This window comes from Aegilops tauschii, chromosome 5, assembly GCF_002575655.3.
Source record: "Aegilops tauschii subsp. strangulata cultivar AL8/78 chromosome 5, Aet v6.0, whole genome shotgun sequence".
In the NCBI taxonomy this organism is placed as follows: Eukaryota; Viridiplantae; Streptophyta; class Magnoliopsida; order Poales; family Poaceae; genus Aegilops; species Aegilops tauschii.
The window spans coordinates 284,209,938-284,228,190 of record NC_053039.3 but is presented as its reverse complement, the minus strand read 5'-3'; the positions used below and the strand labels follow the sequence as shown (position 1 = coordinate 284,228,190).

The following is an 18,253-nucleotide window of genomic DNA, read 5'->3' as shown; positions in this document are numbered from 1 at the left end:
GACGCACCACCACTTCCCGTCCACCTTCTTTCGCGGCCGTCGACGCAATGCTCGGTACCATCCGTGGGTGGTCAAAGAAGCTCTCGCCACTGCACCGACACGAGATCGCGGACCTTGTGCACTGCTGGCAAGCCCGGCGTGTGCGCCACATAAACGCGGGACTTCCTGCGAGCTTACTAGAGGAGAGCTCGGACGACGAGGACCGAATGATGGAGGAGGCATCTGATGAGGACCAGGCGCTCATGCCGGTCATGCGGGTTCACCATGTCGCAAGCGTAGGTGCGCTTCGACAACATCATGGTGGTGGTAGAGCAGGAGGAGTAGGCGGCACCGTCGATCTCCGCATTTCGGATGATGCAGGAGGAGCAGCGGTACAACCTGCAGCTCCTCAAGAAGCACTGGCTCACGAAGGCCAGATAACCGACAATTAGGCAAACGAGGAGGCCTCCCGGCAATGGCCGTGGAGAGTCCGAGGCACTGTGGATGGGCAGCGGCGCTGTACGAGTCCATGCGCAACGCCTACGTCATCCGCTACGGGAGCAGTGGTGGAGCCAGGAAAAATGTATCACTAGGGCCAAGTGCTGTTAAAACTAATTAGGGAGGGTCAAACCATTGAAAAACTGATTTTTAGCAGCAAATAATCACTATTTATCAACTGTTCATTAGCCAATGTGCACTAAACCCCAGATGTTAGGGGGGCAGATCCCCTGCTGGTCCCCCTGTCTCGGCCACTGTGTGAGAGGTTGGGATTTCGCGTCAATGAGGTTGAACGCGAGCACCTGGTTGAGGAGATCGCGTCCGGGGCGGATGTGGAGGCGTCACAAGTGGTGGCGGATGGGGAACACTGTCAACGTTGGCAGCTCCGGGTCGTTTGCGCCGGGTTGTAAGTTGTAACAACCACAAGGCCGGACTGTCCACGTCGATCATTGACCTCACCTCCACCGACGACGTTCCCGACCAGGTGGTGGACTCCGATGTGAGAGACAGACGTTCCCATGTCCAGCGAAGAGCATGACGTTGAACACGAGGACGTGCCTACGGCCAGCCAAGAGTAGACCAAGCTAAAAATTACTTTTGCTATGTAAAAGAGATCCTAATATACCCTGGAAAAAATTCTAATATAAATGAAAATATCGTGTTCGTTTTTATTTGGTGCATGCGGTTGGATGATCAGCTCCTTATTGATGTCCACGTACATGTCGACGAACATTTGCTATGTTTGTTTTGGTGATCCACGGTGTTTGGATAAAACCCTGTGCTTGCTGATTATCACACCAAGTATTTCGAAGAAGTAAAATGCGTTTAAGTTTCCAGAGTACTCTCAATTTTTCATACGCTTTCTCTGCCCTGCAAGACGGTTAGCCTGGAGGGTAGCAGGGCTAGGCTAGCCAAGTGGAGGACGACACAGCACAAGAAGTCCCGGAGGAGACGGATGGACCGCAATCTCAGTCGAGAGAAAGCGTGGGGCTGCGGAACTGCCGTCGTGCGCAAGACGACGCGCGGGCGGCCAGCGAGCGGCTGTGCGCCTTCCCTTCCCGCCGGCACGGTGTGGAGCCAGCGGCACCGCGCCCGGTTCCGTGAATGTCGCAGGTAGTCTCGCCCTACTTCATTTGTGGGTCCTAAGAGCAACTCAAACGCGTTGATCCCTTTCGTCCGCACGTGTTCGTTTGAATACATGAATATACCTCTTTTTTTGAAAGGATGAATATACCTTCGTACAACAATGACTAACTGAGCATCAGCAATCATACTGTGGTAAAGCGCATAATAATTAATAAAATCATTAGGTTCTGTAAAACAGCACTAATAAGACTGAGTTAGCTATAGAAGAATTAAAAATTGCTGTCAGGCTAGCATCTGAAAGACTAACTCGCCTTCTCTCAAAGATTTTGGTGATGAACCATCTCAAGGAAATTTGCATTTTTCTCTACGCACCTGCAACGCTGGCTGGAAAATTTAGCTTAATTTCTTAATATGCTGCAATATTTGTGAACTTAAAACGAGAACGACAAACTCTCCTGTAAGCACGTCGCAGTTTTTGGTATTTCCTTCATTGACCTAATAGATCTCCCTTTTTTTGGTAGCTGCACAGCCAAGAATAATTTTTGGATAACCATTTTATTGCTTTGCTTTGATTATGGGAAGGATGAGAATGGAGGAAGGGGGTGAGAGAGAGTTATCTCGGGTCCGGGGTTTATGGTCGGTTCCCGCTGTGGCGTCATTGAATCATCTTGGCTTGACCTTTTGCCAAGGACGACGAGGATGACACCGTGGACCACCACTTCGCTAGCACTGACGCTTGCTGCGGTTGTGGCTGCTCGCATTCGCCGGCACTACTGCGCCAGCACCGCCGCCTGCTGCTGCTTGCGTTCGCCGGCACCACACCTGCTATGGCCAATGCTCCCCTCATCCTCGGTGGCCCACCGGAACACGGGAGGAAGTGAGGAGAGGTGTCGGCGCTTGTTACCAGTTTGCCTCTCTCACTCCAGATCGGAAACCTGGGAGGAAACAAGGAGATGAGGAGAGGTGGCGGACGAGAAGGGATGCACCGCAGCGGATGTGGCTGCTACCAAGAGGGCGCGCGTGAGGTGGAGATGAGCAGCGGGGTGGGGGAGGCCTTGGTGACGGCAAGCGATTGGGTGGGGAGGAGGAGACGAGAAGCAAGACAAGGAAGCCGTGTCGCCTTTTCCTTTTACTACTCGTCGGTCTAGGGTTGTATACTTTTCTCACGCACAACTAAAAAAAACCATCCTATTCTCTTGACCCCACACATAGCGAGCCCCATTTGTCATCCACCTGTGAAGCAGCTAAGAATGTAAAATATAACCAACGGTGAGCGCAGCACACCTGGTTGCTCCAGAAATGACGGATAGCCTAGCATCCTTTATAGGTTGCATAGCGCTCGCAAGTACAGGCACACATTCTGCACTCAAGCAACATACTATAATATATGCCCATGTATACACAAAGTAGATTATGTCAGTGCCATGCAAACCTATCCTGATATTTCAAAAATGTATTACTTTCAAGCTCACCGGGCGAATCAAAATCCGCCTTCATTATCTGGAAATGAGTTCTTCAAAATTAGATCCCATATGGGTATGTTTCAATAAATATTTTCAAAACACAATTTTACACTAGAAAAGCAAGTTTATGGTACGAACTTGCTTTTTGTAGCACATACCAATAAGTTGCTTCTTGTTTAGTGTAAAACTAAATCCTAATGCTACATTTTTGTGTGTGTATATATATGTTTCTCAACACACGACCTTCAAAGTTAGAATCAAAGTGGACATATTTCAATTGATATATATGAAAAGGCAAGTTCCTCAATTAAAAATGTTATTATACTACTTTAAAACTTCACCCGTGTATCTTTCAAAACACAAATTAGCGTCGCTAAAGGTAACTTATAAGCAAAATATTGCTTGAATGATATGCAAGCAACAATTTTTCAGGAATATGTTTTTCTCCGTCAAATAATGTAAAACAAATCATTGGCTTTTGTTGTGATAGAAAACCGATCTGTTCTAGAAAAGCACATTGCTACCATAAATTTGATTTTCAAAAATAACATGCCCATATGAGATCTAGTTCAAAGAAATCCACAGAGTGAAAGCAGTTTTTTTTTTTAAATTGGCTGGTTGGTTTGAAAGTACTCCCTCCACTTTGAGCTAAAACCATGTTAGGTATTTCCGAATAGAGGTAGTAATACATTTTAAAATTTCAAAATAGGTTTGCATGACGTTGACGTCATCCATTTGGCTCCATATGATTTGTCACTGATTTTGACATATGGCTCGTGTACTCGAAAGTGCCGTGAGTACCCCGTAGCACCGTCTTTCAGGAAAACATGATTCAACACAACGTGAAGACAATAATGCCAGAATTCAAATGTATTGCCACTACAGTAGCCTGTTATTTTACATATGCCAAATACAGTAGTAGAATATATTCAGTTAAGTACACTTTCAGTGCCCTGGTAATGGTGAAGTGTCGAACCGACTGGCAGAGTCAAATTGTTTCTTTGCATCAGGAAACTAAGCTGCCAAACTTTTCAAAGCTATCTCATAGACATTTTCAGAGAGTCCATTGGCTGAGATGATCATCTCCAGCTGGGCCTGTAGAAGAAAGGAGCGTTCAGAGAACTTATACCACGCCTGTAACGTACTCCCTCTGTAAAGAAGTATAAAGAGTGTTTAGATCACTACTTTAGTGATCTAAATGCTCTTATATGGAGGGAGTACCTGTTTATGCAATACAAGCAACCCATTGCGATTTAAATGCAGAGAGTTAGGACTTTTAGACAGACCTTAGCAAGAGCTTGTCTGGTCTCATCATATCTCCTCCATCGAGAGAACGCTGACACCATGCGGGATGCCACCTACATTGTTTAATGCAACAAATGTAATCAAAACCAGTTGAAACACAAAATGGAAGCAAGGTGTTTATTCATTTAGCAATTACAGTTAAGGAAACCTGAGGATTTATTTTGTCGAGCTGTAAGACAACTTCACCCAAGAACTTGTAGCCAGAACCATCTTTCGCGTGAAAACTCACAGGTGACCCACAAAATCCTCCAATTAAAGAGTATACCTAAGCCACAAGCAAATCTTCAAAATTCTATACCTTTTTAAATGCCAAAAAGTTCCAGCTAACACCATGTACCTTGTTCGGATTCCGCATGTCAAAAGCAGGATGAGCCAGTAACTTTTGAACATTGACTACATTTCCAGGAATGTCCGAGGTAGCTTGAAGAGCAAACCACTTGCTTACAACCTATTGGAACACAAGCAAGTATAAGTTCCCATGTAACAGAAATTACTCTTCACTTAGGTGGTACAATAAAATAATTTTGCAAGAATTAATTATGTACATGCAGTAACTATCTTACCAAATAATCTTGCTGCCATTTGTTATAGAAGTCCAAAAGGGCATCCTCACGGACTTGACCTGGATTTTGAGACAATGCTGCTAATGCAGCAAACTGCTCGGTCATGTTAGTAGCAGACTTGTACTCATTTAATGCAAGTTCAGTGACATCTGGCTCATTCAGGGATGCAAGATAAGCTGCAAACATCACCCAGGAATATATTAAGATACACTGCCTGAAACCTTCCCATTTTGGAGCAGAACTTACAAAAATAAGAACATACCGAGACATGTATTTTTCAATGCACGGCGAGCCACGCTATCATGGTCAAAAGCATAAGCTTCAGAACTTCTGTTGCTTGTTACCTATGACGAACAAATAATGAGGGAATGAGGACAAAATTGCAACAGCCTACTGGCTAGTAACAAAAACAAGATTAAAATCACTTCACCGGTTTGTTATCAAATGCCCAACTAATGACCCCCCACTCATAGTGATTTACTGAATAGTATAGCTAGATCTTCACTCAATATTGACTAAAAACCAGTTACTAAAATTGAGCACATTGCCACAAATTTCAGACAACTTTTAAATGTTGCCTGATGTCACTTACAGCTGCGAGAAGATCGTCCTTGAGTTGAAAGGCTAGTTCTTTCTTAATAAAGGTCCGGACAGCATGAACTGCATCAGGATCTGCAATTGACATCATATCCATAATCTCACCTTGACCAGGCAGAGTTATTGCTTTTGCAATGAATTCCTGTAGGAGCTCAGATTAGCCCTTTATAACTAAATTTTGCAGTCATAAATCACAACTGGGGCAGAACAATAATTACTTTATCCAAGCTTGTGCTTTGCAGGATTGCTCTAAGTCCATCAACAAATTTTGTATTTAGCGCCAGTGTTTTCTGTTGTTGGAAGTCAGCCACAAGACTGAACATCAATTTGCGTGCCAATATTTGACCTGCTTCCCATCTATGGAATACAAGAATTGTTATATTCAACTCTGCATTGTTATATTCAACTCCGCATTGAATTATTTAACAAGTAAACAAGAAGAAACCTGTTAAATTCATCTGAATCATTAGCAAGTAAGAAATATAAGTCACTCTCAGTCAGATCAGAATCAAGACGGATGGGAGCACTGTATCCCCTCAACAAGGAAGGAACTGGTCTCTCAGGCACATTTTTAAATATAAACTCTTCCTCCTTCTGAAAGATCAAAGCATATCTCATTCAGCGACTTTAAAAATCAGACAAGAATGTGAATAAACAATTGAATATCTATTGCACATATAGAGAAGGCCGATAAGCTGATGAAAGATAAATTACTTGATTTCTGTTCAAATCTGAATTCCTACAGACATTAAGATCCAGCAAAAATGACTTTTGAATGTACAGAAGACTAATGCAGAAGATATAAAACTGAATGAAGAATGGAGAATACTGCAGCTGAACTGCACAGGATGCTACTATAGATGGTAGTTACAAGCACAAACCAAGTTACAGCTTTGCCTGTTCAAAAAGAAAAAAGGCTTGCCATTGGCGTTTAAGAGAACCTTTTTGCAGGAAGACTAATAATGTGTGTACCTTCTTAAACTGAAGCACTGTGGTGAAGATTGGATGACCATCATTAGAGAGTGTTTGGACCATTCCGTCACTGTAGATGGAAGTCAGGGGCATATCTTTTCCGGTCGAATCAACAAGTCCAACAGCAACAGGTATGAACATTGGCTCTTTCATCGGTTGGCCAGGGGTAGGTGGCACTTCTTGACTAAAAGATTAAAAAAAGGAAGATGAATTTAGCAACCCTCCCAAAAATAAGCTACAAAGAGCTGAATAACAGGGCACACAAAAATTAGTGTTCTGTTAGAATTGACGGAAGGAAAACGGAAATAGAGTAAAACGGAAGAATAATCTCAACGTAGATTATTTTATCAAGTTTGGTAGAGGTAGATAAAAACTGGAGAATGTCAAAGCTTACCTTAATTTCAAAGAGAATGCCTGGGAACCTTCATCATATGACGAAGTTACCTTTACAGTAGGTGTACCTGCTTGAGAGTACCTATTGGATGGATCTTTCGAAATCAGATCGTGCATGCAACAGGTAAAATGATTGACATGTATTACCATTGTAAAAAGTTCGGCAAGTGTGCATTATTTGCATCACACATGGCTGCGTAAAAGTCTTCACAAGTCACGGCTTGTCCATCATGCCTTTGGAAGTAAAGATCCATGCCCTACAACAGAAGACGATCTGGTAAATAAGCCGCATGAATATATAACAAATATTCAACAGCTGAAGAGGAGAGACACCCCATGGCATGCATAATATGTAGCAGATTCACATCACAGATATGTCCTGTATATTAGGTGCCTCCTTTTTGGCCAAAATAGAAGAGTAGGAAATAATTGAGTGCCCACTGATTTTTCATAATTAAGAAACAGTACAATTGTGTAAAAGAAACCCTGTTACCACACTTGACTTTTACCTTTCGAAACCCTGAAGCTCCAAACATTGTCTTGTACATCCTGACGACTTCAGCACCCTACAAGAAGTGCATATCCATTTGTTACATCCTACGGTTATTGTGTAAGTCACATGAGATGACAAGCTAAACCCAATACCTTTTCGTAAACCTGTGCGTAAATTCCATAACCATCAGATGACGAGGTAAAAGGCAGCAAAAGAGAATGTCAGAAGATTTCCATTGCAAAGCTTAGCTAATACAAAACAGAACAGGGAAAAAGCATACCGTGACTGACCATGTCATCCACATTCAAGGTCACCAAAGAATGTTCATCAGAAAAGGTTTCAGGGTTTTATCAGGGATTGGAAGTAATTAGTTAACATTGTTGTACACCCTATTAAGTGCATAATATTTCAGAAAAAGCAACTGACCAGTATAGAAGTTGTCCATCTGGAAATCAAATTCAAAACAATAATTATACCACAGATATTTATGGTACTTGTACGTTTAGCGGTAATTAAAATCAAATAACTGAGACTTAAGTATGATTACCTTGATATATGAAAGGGGGCGAATAGGATGTGCCATAGGCCCAGCATCCTGGATATCAAGGAATAAGTAATGATTAAAAAACAGAAGAAACCTTGTGGCTGGAAGTTCATTGCAGGATCTACATCAGACTAATGAGAAACGCAGTAACACAGAATGCACATGTGAAGAACCTGAGGGAATTGATAGGATCTAAGTTTAGAGACATCAGCTATGCGCTTTACTGTGCGACAGCCAAGATCTGATGAGAATTCCTGCACAACATCCTTAATTAGTTTAGAAAAAATAAAAGCAAATTTACATTATATAACATTATGATCTACAGCATGAATACCTGATCCCTGAAGACAGTTAGTCCTTCTTTCAACGTTAGTTGGAACCAATCACGGCAAGTCACTCTGCAGTTAGATAGGCACAAAGAGATTATTTCCAGTCTAGACTAATCATGCATGTGGCCGCATCAGGAAAAAACATAGTTCAACATTAGTCGGAACCAATCACGGCAAGTCACTCTGCAGTTAGATAGGCACAAAGAGATTATTTCCAGTCTAGACTAATCATGCATGTGGCCGCATCAGTAAAAAAACCTAGTTGCTTCAATATGCTTTCCCTTGCAAGGTTCAAAACGTTTCAAAGTGGAATATAGCTGAAAACCCTAGTAAAGATGCGATCAGCAACAGGCCAACCAGACCCTTCATCTTCTGAGAAAGCAAAAACAATAAAAGATACATCCAGTATGGTGTGTTGTTGAGATAACTACCTATTCCCAGTCCAGTTGTGGAAATACTGCAGAAATACAAGCAGCCAAGATCAGAAGTGTAACTGAATTCAATAAAAATATCAAAATTATGTGGCCATAACAAATAAATATTGTAAAAGAAAAACTGAAACTTCTGTGTGATATACCTCATGTCCAATGACACCCAAAATTGCAGCATAATCACCATCAGTGGCAGCTTCTGGTGATGCTAGCACAAGTCTAGATTGAAATACCTGTTCGTTGATAAACAGAACATCATCAAATTTTTGTCTACAAATATTTTCTAAGCAGAGGCAAATTCTTACATTCAAGCTCTTGTTTTCCATTGCTCCCCTGCGAATAATACAAAGTTATTTTATCAGGGCAAGGCAATGCCATTAAAAAAATCATAATACCACCATTTTTGGGCAGAGTGCCGATGCAAATAGGAAACAAACTTACATATTGAAATCAGGAACAACAACAATGTTGAACAAATCAAGATCATATTCAAGACCAAAAACCTGGAACAACACAGAGGTGGAATTACTGAATTAGATTAATTATCTGATTAGTAATTATGTCACTTATTCTGCTTAATAATTGTAGCAAAATAACAAGACAAATCAGTCTAGTAGACCAACCTCCTCATCCCATTTCATAGCTTCTTTAAGAGAATACATAGCATGGGATGTTTTTGGCAAATCTTGAGCAGGAGTCCAAATTCGAAGTGTAACTTTGCGGCCAGAACATGTAACAAATGAGTCCTCCCGGCACTCCAACTGACCAGCAACTAGCGCAAACAAGTAGCATGGTTTCTTGAATGGGTCCTCCCATAGTGCGTAATGCTTTCCACCCTATAGTTCAAAAAAAAAGCATGTGGTTGAGCACATCGGTGTGGTCGCTCTGACAATTGCACATGAAAGCAGTGTACCTCAAGATCACCCTGTTCGATAAGATTGCCGTTAGACAACAACACCGGATACAGAGTTTTATCACCTTCAATACGACAAGTATATTTTGCCATCACATCCGGGCGATCCTGCGATAGCATTTAATATTTGCAAATGTAAGTCATCTCATCACCAGAAAAAAAAGGTAAAACATAATCCTTGATGGACAGAAAAACGAGATTGATTAGTTTGATGCATATGCATACTTAGGTTCAATACATGGTGGCCTACAACAGAGAGAATCATCACGGTCATCTATTGAGCATAATTTCCAAAATGGCAAACCTACCTGAAAGTAGGTAATTTTCCGGAATCCTTCTGCTTCACATTGGGTGCAAAAATTACCAGTCGACCTGTACAAACCCTGTAAGCTTATAACAAATCAGAACAGAATACAAGAGATTTTAATTCCAAGAAGTAATTAAGTTTGTGCCCCTCCCAGTGGTTTGTACCTCCAAAGATGTGTTGAGCTGAGGATAAATCTCCGTAACAATTTCCATGTTGAATACACCAGCAGGTGGTGTCAAAATCGTCAGATGGCGTGGATCAACTGTATACTTGTCACTCTAGTGTTCAGAGTATACACAAGTCAGACAATTAGCATACTTACATTACATCCAAAAGATGCAGGAACTTCTGCATGAATACACTTATGAACCGCACTGGGCTTCAAATAATTAGGCACACAGATATTGGCATAAAAACAGATGTTTGCTACTACTCAGTGTGGAGTCGCAATTACAGGTGTACATGTAATAGCTAGGTGGAAAGTATAGCCTGAAGAATGCAGTATGAATGCCCCGTGGGACTGCTTATTCTCTTGGCCACTGATAAAATCTACTACAGCTAATAGATGGGCTTCTTTCTCTGTCTGTCATGTACATGCATGTGCTTTGTCCAACTACTTCTGTTCCAAATAAGAACATAGCGTGTAAACTGAGTCTAACATTTAACCGTGAACAAAGGTTTCGACCACCCTAGAATAATTTCACCTTATTCCCAACTTATTTCTCAAAATCATGAACTTATGTGGATCATGTGAGCACATGCACACACGACATCATGCTACATGGCAAAAGTAGATCACATGAAGTACCTTCAGCTCTGTGCCATTGATTTTGATTGATAACAGCTTTAGATCACATCCGTGAAGAGTGAGTGGAGATGAGTTGCCTGCTACAAAGAGTTTGTGATGAGGTCCAGAACCTCATTTTGGACGTCTCAAACTGAGAAAAATAGTAGATGAACAAACAAATATACAAGAAAGTCCTGAAGCATCTAACCAGAAAACTAATGACATGTTTCAAAAGGTACAACACTGATATGATTCTCTAACTAAAGTACAGCTCCCAGGATGAATCTTCACCTTCATTGCCTGGAGATACAGCTATTTTAGAAGTAACCATGGTCTTTTCATCACCAAGTTGAAATTCTAAATCCACCTGCAGAATAATTTTGTAACAGTAAGAAGTTAGAAGTACTGTACAGATAGAAAATAGCAAAATCGATGGCTAATTTACAGGGGAAGTATAATTTTAGCAAGGGCCGGGCCGTCACCCCCCCCCCCCCCCCTGCGGCGCGTCGTATCTTAATCTGGATACGGTGGCAAGTGAGCAAGGATCGGGTCGCCGCATCCTTAGTGGCACGCTACATCGACACCCCGTTGTAGTGGAAATGAGAAAAGGTCTTCGCATTTGACTCGACGAGTGCGAAGGGTAAGGAAGCTAGCCGAGCCTAAGAGGATCCGCTTAGGTAGCTGGAACATAGGGTCCCTGACAGGTAGGTTTCGGGAGCTAGTTGATACAGCGGGAAGGTGTGGATATCCTTTGCGTCCAAGAAACCAAATGGAGGGGACAAAAGGCGAAGGAGGTGGAGGATACCGGCTTCAAGCTGTGGTACACAGGGACAGCTGCAAACAGAAATGGAGTAGGCATCTCGCTCAACAAGAGCCTCAAGTATGGAGTGGTAGACGTCAAAAGACATGGGGGCCGGATTATCCTGGTCAAGCTGGTAGTTGGGGACTTAGTTCTCGATGTTATCAGCACGTATGCCCCGCAAGTAGGCCACAATGAGAACACCAAGAGGGAGTTCTGGTTAAGATGTACCGATTAGCGAGAAGCTCTTCATAGGAGGAGACCTCAATGGCCACGTGGGTACATCCAACACAGGTTTTGAAGGGGTGCATGGAGGCTTTGGTTATGGCATCAGGAATCAAGAAGGAGAAGATGTCTTAAGCTTTGCTCTAGCCTACGACATGATCGTAGCTAACACCCTCTTTCAAAAGAGAGAATCACATTAGTGACTTTTAGTAGTGGTCAACACTAGCCAGATTGATTTCATCCTCTCAAGAAGAGATGACAGGCGTGCGTGTCTAGATTGTAGGGTGATACCTGAAAAGAGTGTTGTCCCTCAGCATAAGCTGGTGGTGGCTGACTTCCGCTTTCGAATTCGTGTCCAACGGGATAAGCGTGCCAAAGTCGCTAGAACGAAGTGGTGGAAACTCAAGGGGGAGGGAGCTCAGGCGTTCAAGGAGAGGGTCATTAAGGAGGGCCCTTGGGAGGAAGGAGGCGATGCAAACAATATGTGGACGAAGATGGCGACTAGCATTTGTAAGGTGGCCTCAGAGGAGTTTGGAGTGTCCAGGGATAGTAAAAGAGAAGCTAAAGATACCTAGTAGTGGAATGATGATGTCCAGAAGGCTATTAAGGAGAAGAAAGATTGTTTTAGATGCCTTTACCTAGATAAGAGTGCAGACAACTTAGCGAAGTACAAGATGGCAAAGAAGGCCACAAAGCGAGCTGTGAGTGAAGCAAGGGGCCGGGCGTATGAGGACCTCTTCCAGCGGTTAGACACGAAGGAAGGCGAAAGGGACATTTATAAGATAACCAAGATCCAAGAGAGGAAGACAAGGGATGTTAACCAAGTCAAATGCATCAAGTATGGAGCAGACCAGCTCCTGGTGAAGAACGAGGAGATTAAGCATAGATGACCGGAGTACTTCGACAAGCTGTTCAATGGGGGAGAATGAGAGCTCTACCATTGAACTGGATGACTCCTTTGATGATACCAGCAGGCGTTTTGTGCGGCGAATCCAGGAGTCGGAGGTCAAGGAGGCTTTAAAAATGATGAAAGGAGGCAAGGTGATGGGCCCTGATTGTATCCCCATTGAGGTGTGGAGAGGCCTCGGAGACATAGGTATAGTATGGCTAACTAAGATTTTCAACCTCATCTTTTGGGCAAACAAGATGCCAAAAGAATGGAGACGAAGTATATTAGTACCAATCTTCAAGAACAAAGGGGATGTTTAGAGTTGTACTAATTACCGTGGAACTAAGATGATGAGCCATACAACGAAGCTATGGGAGAGTCATTGAGCATCGCTTAAGAAGTATGATGAGGACATCACTAACAAAGTTACACCCATAGCCCCTACTGCTACATATACTAGACCAATTACTAGAGCTCGCACACGACAATCAAATTACCAGGTACTTCCATTTCTTGGTAATGATTCTAATGTTCATGAGAATATGATGTTGCCTAAATTGGATACATTTGTTTTGCTTATAAATGAAGGGCCAAGCATGGACAAGAACGTTGAACATTGGAGCATGATCAAGCATGGAGAAGATGGCGAGTGCAAGGGGAGCAAGAACAGAGTTTCTGGTGGAGTTTCCAGCACTTTGGAGCCACCATGATGACGTACAAGGACATGGACGAAATATAAAAGATGTCTTTTCATAAATTTCGTCCATAGCTTAATATAGGAGTTGCACCACCTTATTTTTGGGCCAGGCCCATGTAATTTCGAAATACTACTTATAGGCTATTTTTTTAGTCTATATTGTAGGGGAAACGACTCAGGAGGTGTTTTAGTCCCACCTTGCCAGGGGGGACGAAATCCCCTCTCTTTCCCCCTACAAATACAGCCCGTAAGGCACTGTTTAGACGTTTTGTTTAGATTAAGTTCGCCATAGCTGCAACTCGCATACTTCGTTTGTGTTCAACGACCAGACAAAGACATCACATAACCCCATTTGTTTAACAAAGCTTTCCTCTTATATTCGTAGTATCCAGATTGCAATCTTAGTTTCTTGCTTGTTCTTTGTATGCGCGCAGGAAATAGACCTTCGTGGTCAGGTTGATCGTGCTCCGGCGTGGTCAATAACCTCTCAGAGTTGGTTTAGCGATTGCTAAGGCGCGACGTCCTCGCACGTTCGTAGTCGGATCGTCAAAGTCTACTCCACCAAAAACGATAGCCACCATCTCATCGAAAGATGGGACACCTTTGCCCCTATCAAAGTATAACAAGCGTGACCAAAAATCATTTTGGTTTCATGCCTGGGAGGTCGACCATGGAAGCCATTTTCTTGTACGACAACTCATGGAGAGATACAGGGAGCAAAAGAAGGACCGACATATGGTGTTCATTGACTTGGAGAAGGCCTACGATAAGATACCATGGAATGTCATGTGGTGGGCCCTGGAGAAACACAAAGCCAGCAAAGTACATTACCCTCATCAAGGACATGTATGATAATGTTGTGACAAGTGTTTGAACAAGTGATGGCGACATTAATGACTTCCCGATTAAAATAGGACTGCACCAAGGGTCAGCTTTGAGCCCTTATCTTTTTGCTCTGGTGATGGATGAGGTCACAACGGATATATAAGGAGACATCCCATGGTGTATGCCCTTCGCGAATGATGTGGTGCTAGTCGATGATAGTCGAACGGGATCAATAAGAAGTTAGAGCTATGGAGTCAAACCTTGAAATCCAAAGGTTTTAGACTTAGAACTAAAACCGAGTACATGAGGTGTGCTTTCAGTACTACTAGGCACGAGGAGGAGGAGGTTAACCTTGATGGGCAAGTGGTGCCTCGGGACACATTTAGATATTTGGGGATATCGATGATGTGAACCATGGAATAAAAGCCGGATGGATGAAGTGGCACCAAGCTTCTGGCAATCTCTTTGACGAGAGTGCCACAAAAGCTAAAAGGCAAGTTCTATAGGACGGCGGTTCGACCCGCAATGTTGTATGACCCTGAGCGTTGGCTGACTAAAGGGCGACATGTTCAACAGTTAGGTGTGGTGGAGATGTGCATGTTGAGATGGACGGCAGTTGGACCCGCAATGTTGTATGGCGCTGAGTGTTGGCCGTCTAAAAGGCGACATGTTCAACACTTAGGTGTGGCAGAGATGCGCATGTTGAGATGGATGTGTGGCCACACAAGGAAGGACCGAGTCCGGAATGATGATATACGAGATAGAGCTAGGGTACCGCTGATTGAAGAGAAGCTTGTCCAACATCGTCTGAGATGGTTTGGGCATATTCAGCGCATGCCTCTAGAAGCGTCAGTGCATAGCGGACGGCTAAAGCGTGCCGACAAGGTCAAGAGAGGTCGGGGTAGACCGAACTTGACATGGGAGGAGTCGTGGAGAGAGATCTGAAGGACTGGTGTATCGACTAAGAACTAGCCATGCACAGGGGTGCGTGGAAGCTTGCTATCCATGTGCCAAAACCATGAGTTAGTTGCAAGATCTTATGGGTCTCACATCTAGCCTACCCCAACTTGTTTGGGACTAAAGGCTTTGTTGTTGTTGTTGTTGTTGTTGTTGTTGTTGTGTTGTTGTTGTTGCAGCCAGCACACAAGCACTGCAATTGCATCGCTATAGTGCACCGCAAACCCAGATAAACTTTACATACCAGCATTTCTTCCTAGTAAAATTTGTGAACTGCTACAGAAACAACCCATATGCCATAGCAGTTGAAAATATCCAAGAATGGAAGCGCATATACTGAAAGCTGTGCGCTGTATACGCTTGAAAAAGAAAGCTGAGTTACCGTGTCAAACAAGTAGTCAGGTTTTTTGTAGTCTTTCAAGAATATCTCCTTTGGAAGGTCCATCTCTGGTTCTTCAGTTGCAGCAGGAGATGGCCCTGTTGCAATCAAACAAGCTGTCCTCTTGCTGACAAACTTTGAACTCTGAAATACAAAAGAAAATAATAAGAACACGGAATATACATGTATGCCACATGAAATTAAGTAAGAAATGTGCCATTTGAACGCACTTGACAGAAAGTATATATTATTTAATTCGTAAAATTCTTTTTAGTTACATAAAATGCAACACTTTATTGCCAGCCCAATTAACACAACATTGAGGAAACACATACGCAATGTTTAACGAAGGATAGTAATAATGTATGGAAGATAAAACTAACATGTAACGACAACAAAGGATTGGACCTTGTTCCTGTCCAGTGTGAACCCTGCAACAATGCAGACCATAATGTATAAGCAACGCAAAGTAAAGGCATGCAACAAGGCCAAAACTGAAAGGGGGTAACAATGTGCAATAAATATATATCATTATCATGCAACCACAAGATTACAAGAGGGGCCCCACCTCCTTTGTTAAATTAGCGAGGCAGCCAGAGTACTTATTCCCTGGGGAACCTCTCTTTGAAGAGGAGTAAGGCAATCTTTGATACTGGCAGGAAAAAAAGGGGGAAAGTAGTCAAGAAAGGCCCAGTAGATCACTCAATGGCAGTATGCAAGAGAACGGCCCCACAACACATAAATATGAGCTCTGCCAATCTAGTACTCCCTCCTACCCAAAATAGTAAGTTCTAGGATTATCTTCAGTCAAACTTATTTACGTTTGACCAAGTCTACGCAAAGATCTACAATATCAAATATACATAATATGAAAATATATTTCATAATGAATCTAATGGAGCAAATTTTCTGTTGTACATGTTGATATACTTTTATATAGAAGACTTGGCCGAACTTAATGAAGTTTGACTTAGGAGAAACCTTAAACTTCAATTATTTTGAAACGGAGGAAGTATAAGTCTAGGTCAGATGCACAAATAAATGAAGAATCCCATCAAGCCAGCACAAAAGGAGTAATTTAACTTGAAATTACACTGTCGGTAGCAATTCCAACATTGAAACATTAGGTGTTTGTAAACTCTAGAAGGGAAACTAGCTACAATTTGCAGGAGAAGAACACTGGAAGGAAACGAGTGAGTAGTTGAGGGAAAGTGGAATCACATGGAGAGGGGAGACCACGCCCAGAAACCCAGCCTTAACCAAACTGCAACCTTGGCACGCCGCAGCGGGCCTAATGAGACGACGAGCCATTCCGAATCCCAACACTCGAACTCAATTCGCGTTCAACCTTAACCCTATAGCAAACCATATCATAACATTAATGCTGTGTTTGGATGTCTGTATTCGAGGCCTCCGTATTGAATTGGTTTCAATTCCAATTCAGACAGGAAACTGTAATGGACATGAATACGAATTCGGTTGTTTGGGTGCTAATTGAATTGGCTCACAGAATCCTACTCAGGTTTCAGTACGTAATCATGTTTGGATGTCAAATTATGGAATTGCATAGCAACATTAGCATATGCATCAAAACAGAAGTTGTATAATGTGTTACTATAATTGGATGATTATGTAGCAATGTTTTATCAAATATTCTAGAAATCCAAGGGTACATCATATAATATTGACGCAAAAAAACAAAAAATAGTTTACACCAATAAAGTACAACACATAGAGTTTAAATAGGTCTTTCATTTTCTCAACGAAAAGTATAATATCTGCACCAACATATAACTAGGGTTAGCAAACTTTCCAAAAAAAAGGACTGTTACAATGCTAAGCAATTGCTTGCTGGGAAGATGAGGAGAGGCAGGGAATGAGACTTGAGTGTATGAACAAGAAAGAGGAGTAGGGGCAGGGGAAGAAGAGGGGGCGACTGGATCTGGTGGCTATGGACCAGAGGAGATTGGGACCCCGCAAGCAGAGGAGGAGGGACAAGGGAGCACGGGGGGGAAGATGGAGCAGGAGACGTACGCCGGAGCACGGGAATAGGAACAGAAGCGGCGGCGGACGGCTCGGGCAAGCCCTTGGCGGGCGCGGGCAGAGGAGAAGCCAGCAGGGGAGGAGGAGGGCCGGCTAGGGGGGCAACCGCAGGGGAGGAGGAGGAGGGCCGGCTAGGGGGGCAACCGCAGGGGAGGAGGAGGAGGGCCGGCAGGGCGGACGGATCTGCCGAGTGCGGGAGCAGGAGGACGGCCGGCGAGGGGACTTACCAGGGCGCCGCCGTCTCCTCTCTCGCTAAGCTACTTGCACACGGTCGATTCAAATTAAACACCACGGGTAGTGAGATAGATCGACGGAAGCTGTGCATCGATGGAATCGACGCGATGGAGGAGAAACGATCCGTACCTCCTGATCAGGTTGTGGGTTCTGTTCCTCGGAGCCAGAGTGAGCAAGTAACCGGGGATACGGGCGATGGGGATAAGTAGAGTGGAGAGAGAGAGAGAGAGCGAATTGGAGGGGTAAGGGCAACTCCAACGCCGACGCAAATGGACGGACAAAAACGGTGGATGGACGCCGGCCCAACCCACCCAAGCAAATGGATGGACGCCGGCCCAATCCGCCGATGCAAATCGAAAATTCGTCTGCTAGTCGTCCGTCTCGACGCATTTCCAGTCCATATTTACGTTGCATTTACATGGATATGAAATAAACGCGCCGCGCGTCTGTTCAGTGTCCGCCTCAGACCCGTGTGTCGGTCCGCCCAACTATCCCACGTGATCATGGTCAATGCGTCCATCTATCCTGGGCCCACATGGCAGCGT

At 43.5% G+C, this 18,253-nt stretch overlaps 1 protein-coding gene across 1 annotated transcript; it reads right to left on the bottom strand.

Moving 5' to 3' along the window:
- Window positions 1–3,881: 3,881 nt before the first annotated feature.
- LOC109773888 (puromycin-sensitive aminopeptidase) lies at window positions 3,882–17,965 on the bottom strand. The gene is made up of 34 exons (XM_020332615.4): window positions 17,838–17,965; window positions 16,653–16,786; window positions 16,000–16,083; window positions 15,815–15,862; window positions 15,435–15,575; window positions 10,952–11,027; window positions 10,682–10,758; window positions 10,038–10,151; window positions 9,875–9,949; window positions 9,567–9,674; window positions 9,277–9,489; window positions 9,095–9,156; window positions 8,959–8,986; window positions 8,800–8,886; window positions 8,654–8,679; window positions 8,228–8,291; window positions 8,067–8,147; window positions 7,897–7,944; window positions 7,776–7,794; window positions 7,630–7,634; window positions 7,502–7,513; window positions 7,366–7,422; window positions 7,004–7,113; window positions 6,858–6,938; window positions 6,464–6,647; window positions 5,937–6,085; window positions 5,710–5,848; window positions 5,487–5,633; window positions 5,157–5,238; window positions 4,895–5,070; window positions 4,669–4,779; window positions 4,480–4,596; window positions 4,313–4,384; window positions 3,882–4,121 (listed from the first exon to the last, which is right to left on the bottom strand). The coding sequence occupies exons 2-34, from the start codon at window positions 16,740–16,742 to the stop codon at window positions 4,041–4,043; spliced, it is 2,964 nt and encodes a 987-aa protein (XP_020188204.1). The 5' UTR covers window positions 16,743–16,786; window positions 17,838–17,965; the 3' UTR covers window positions 3,882–4,040.
- Between the last annotated feature and the right edge of the window lie 288 nt (window positions 17,966–18,253).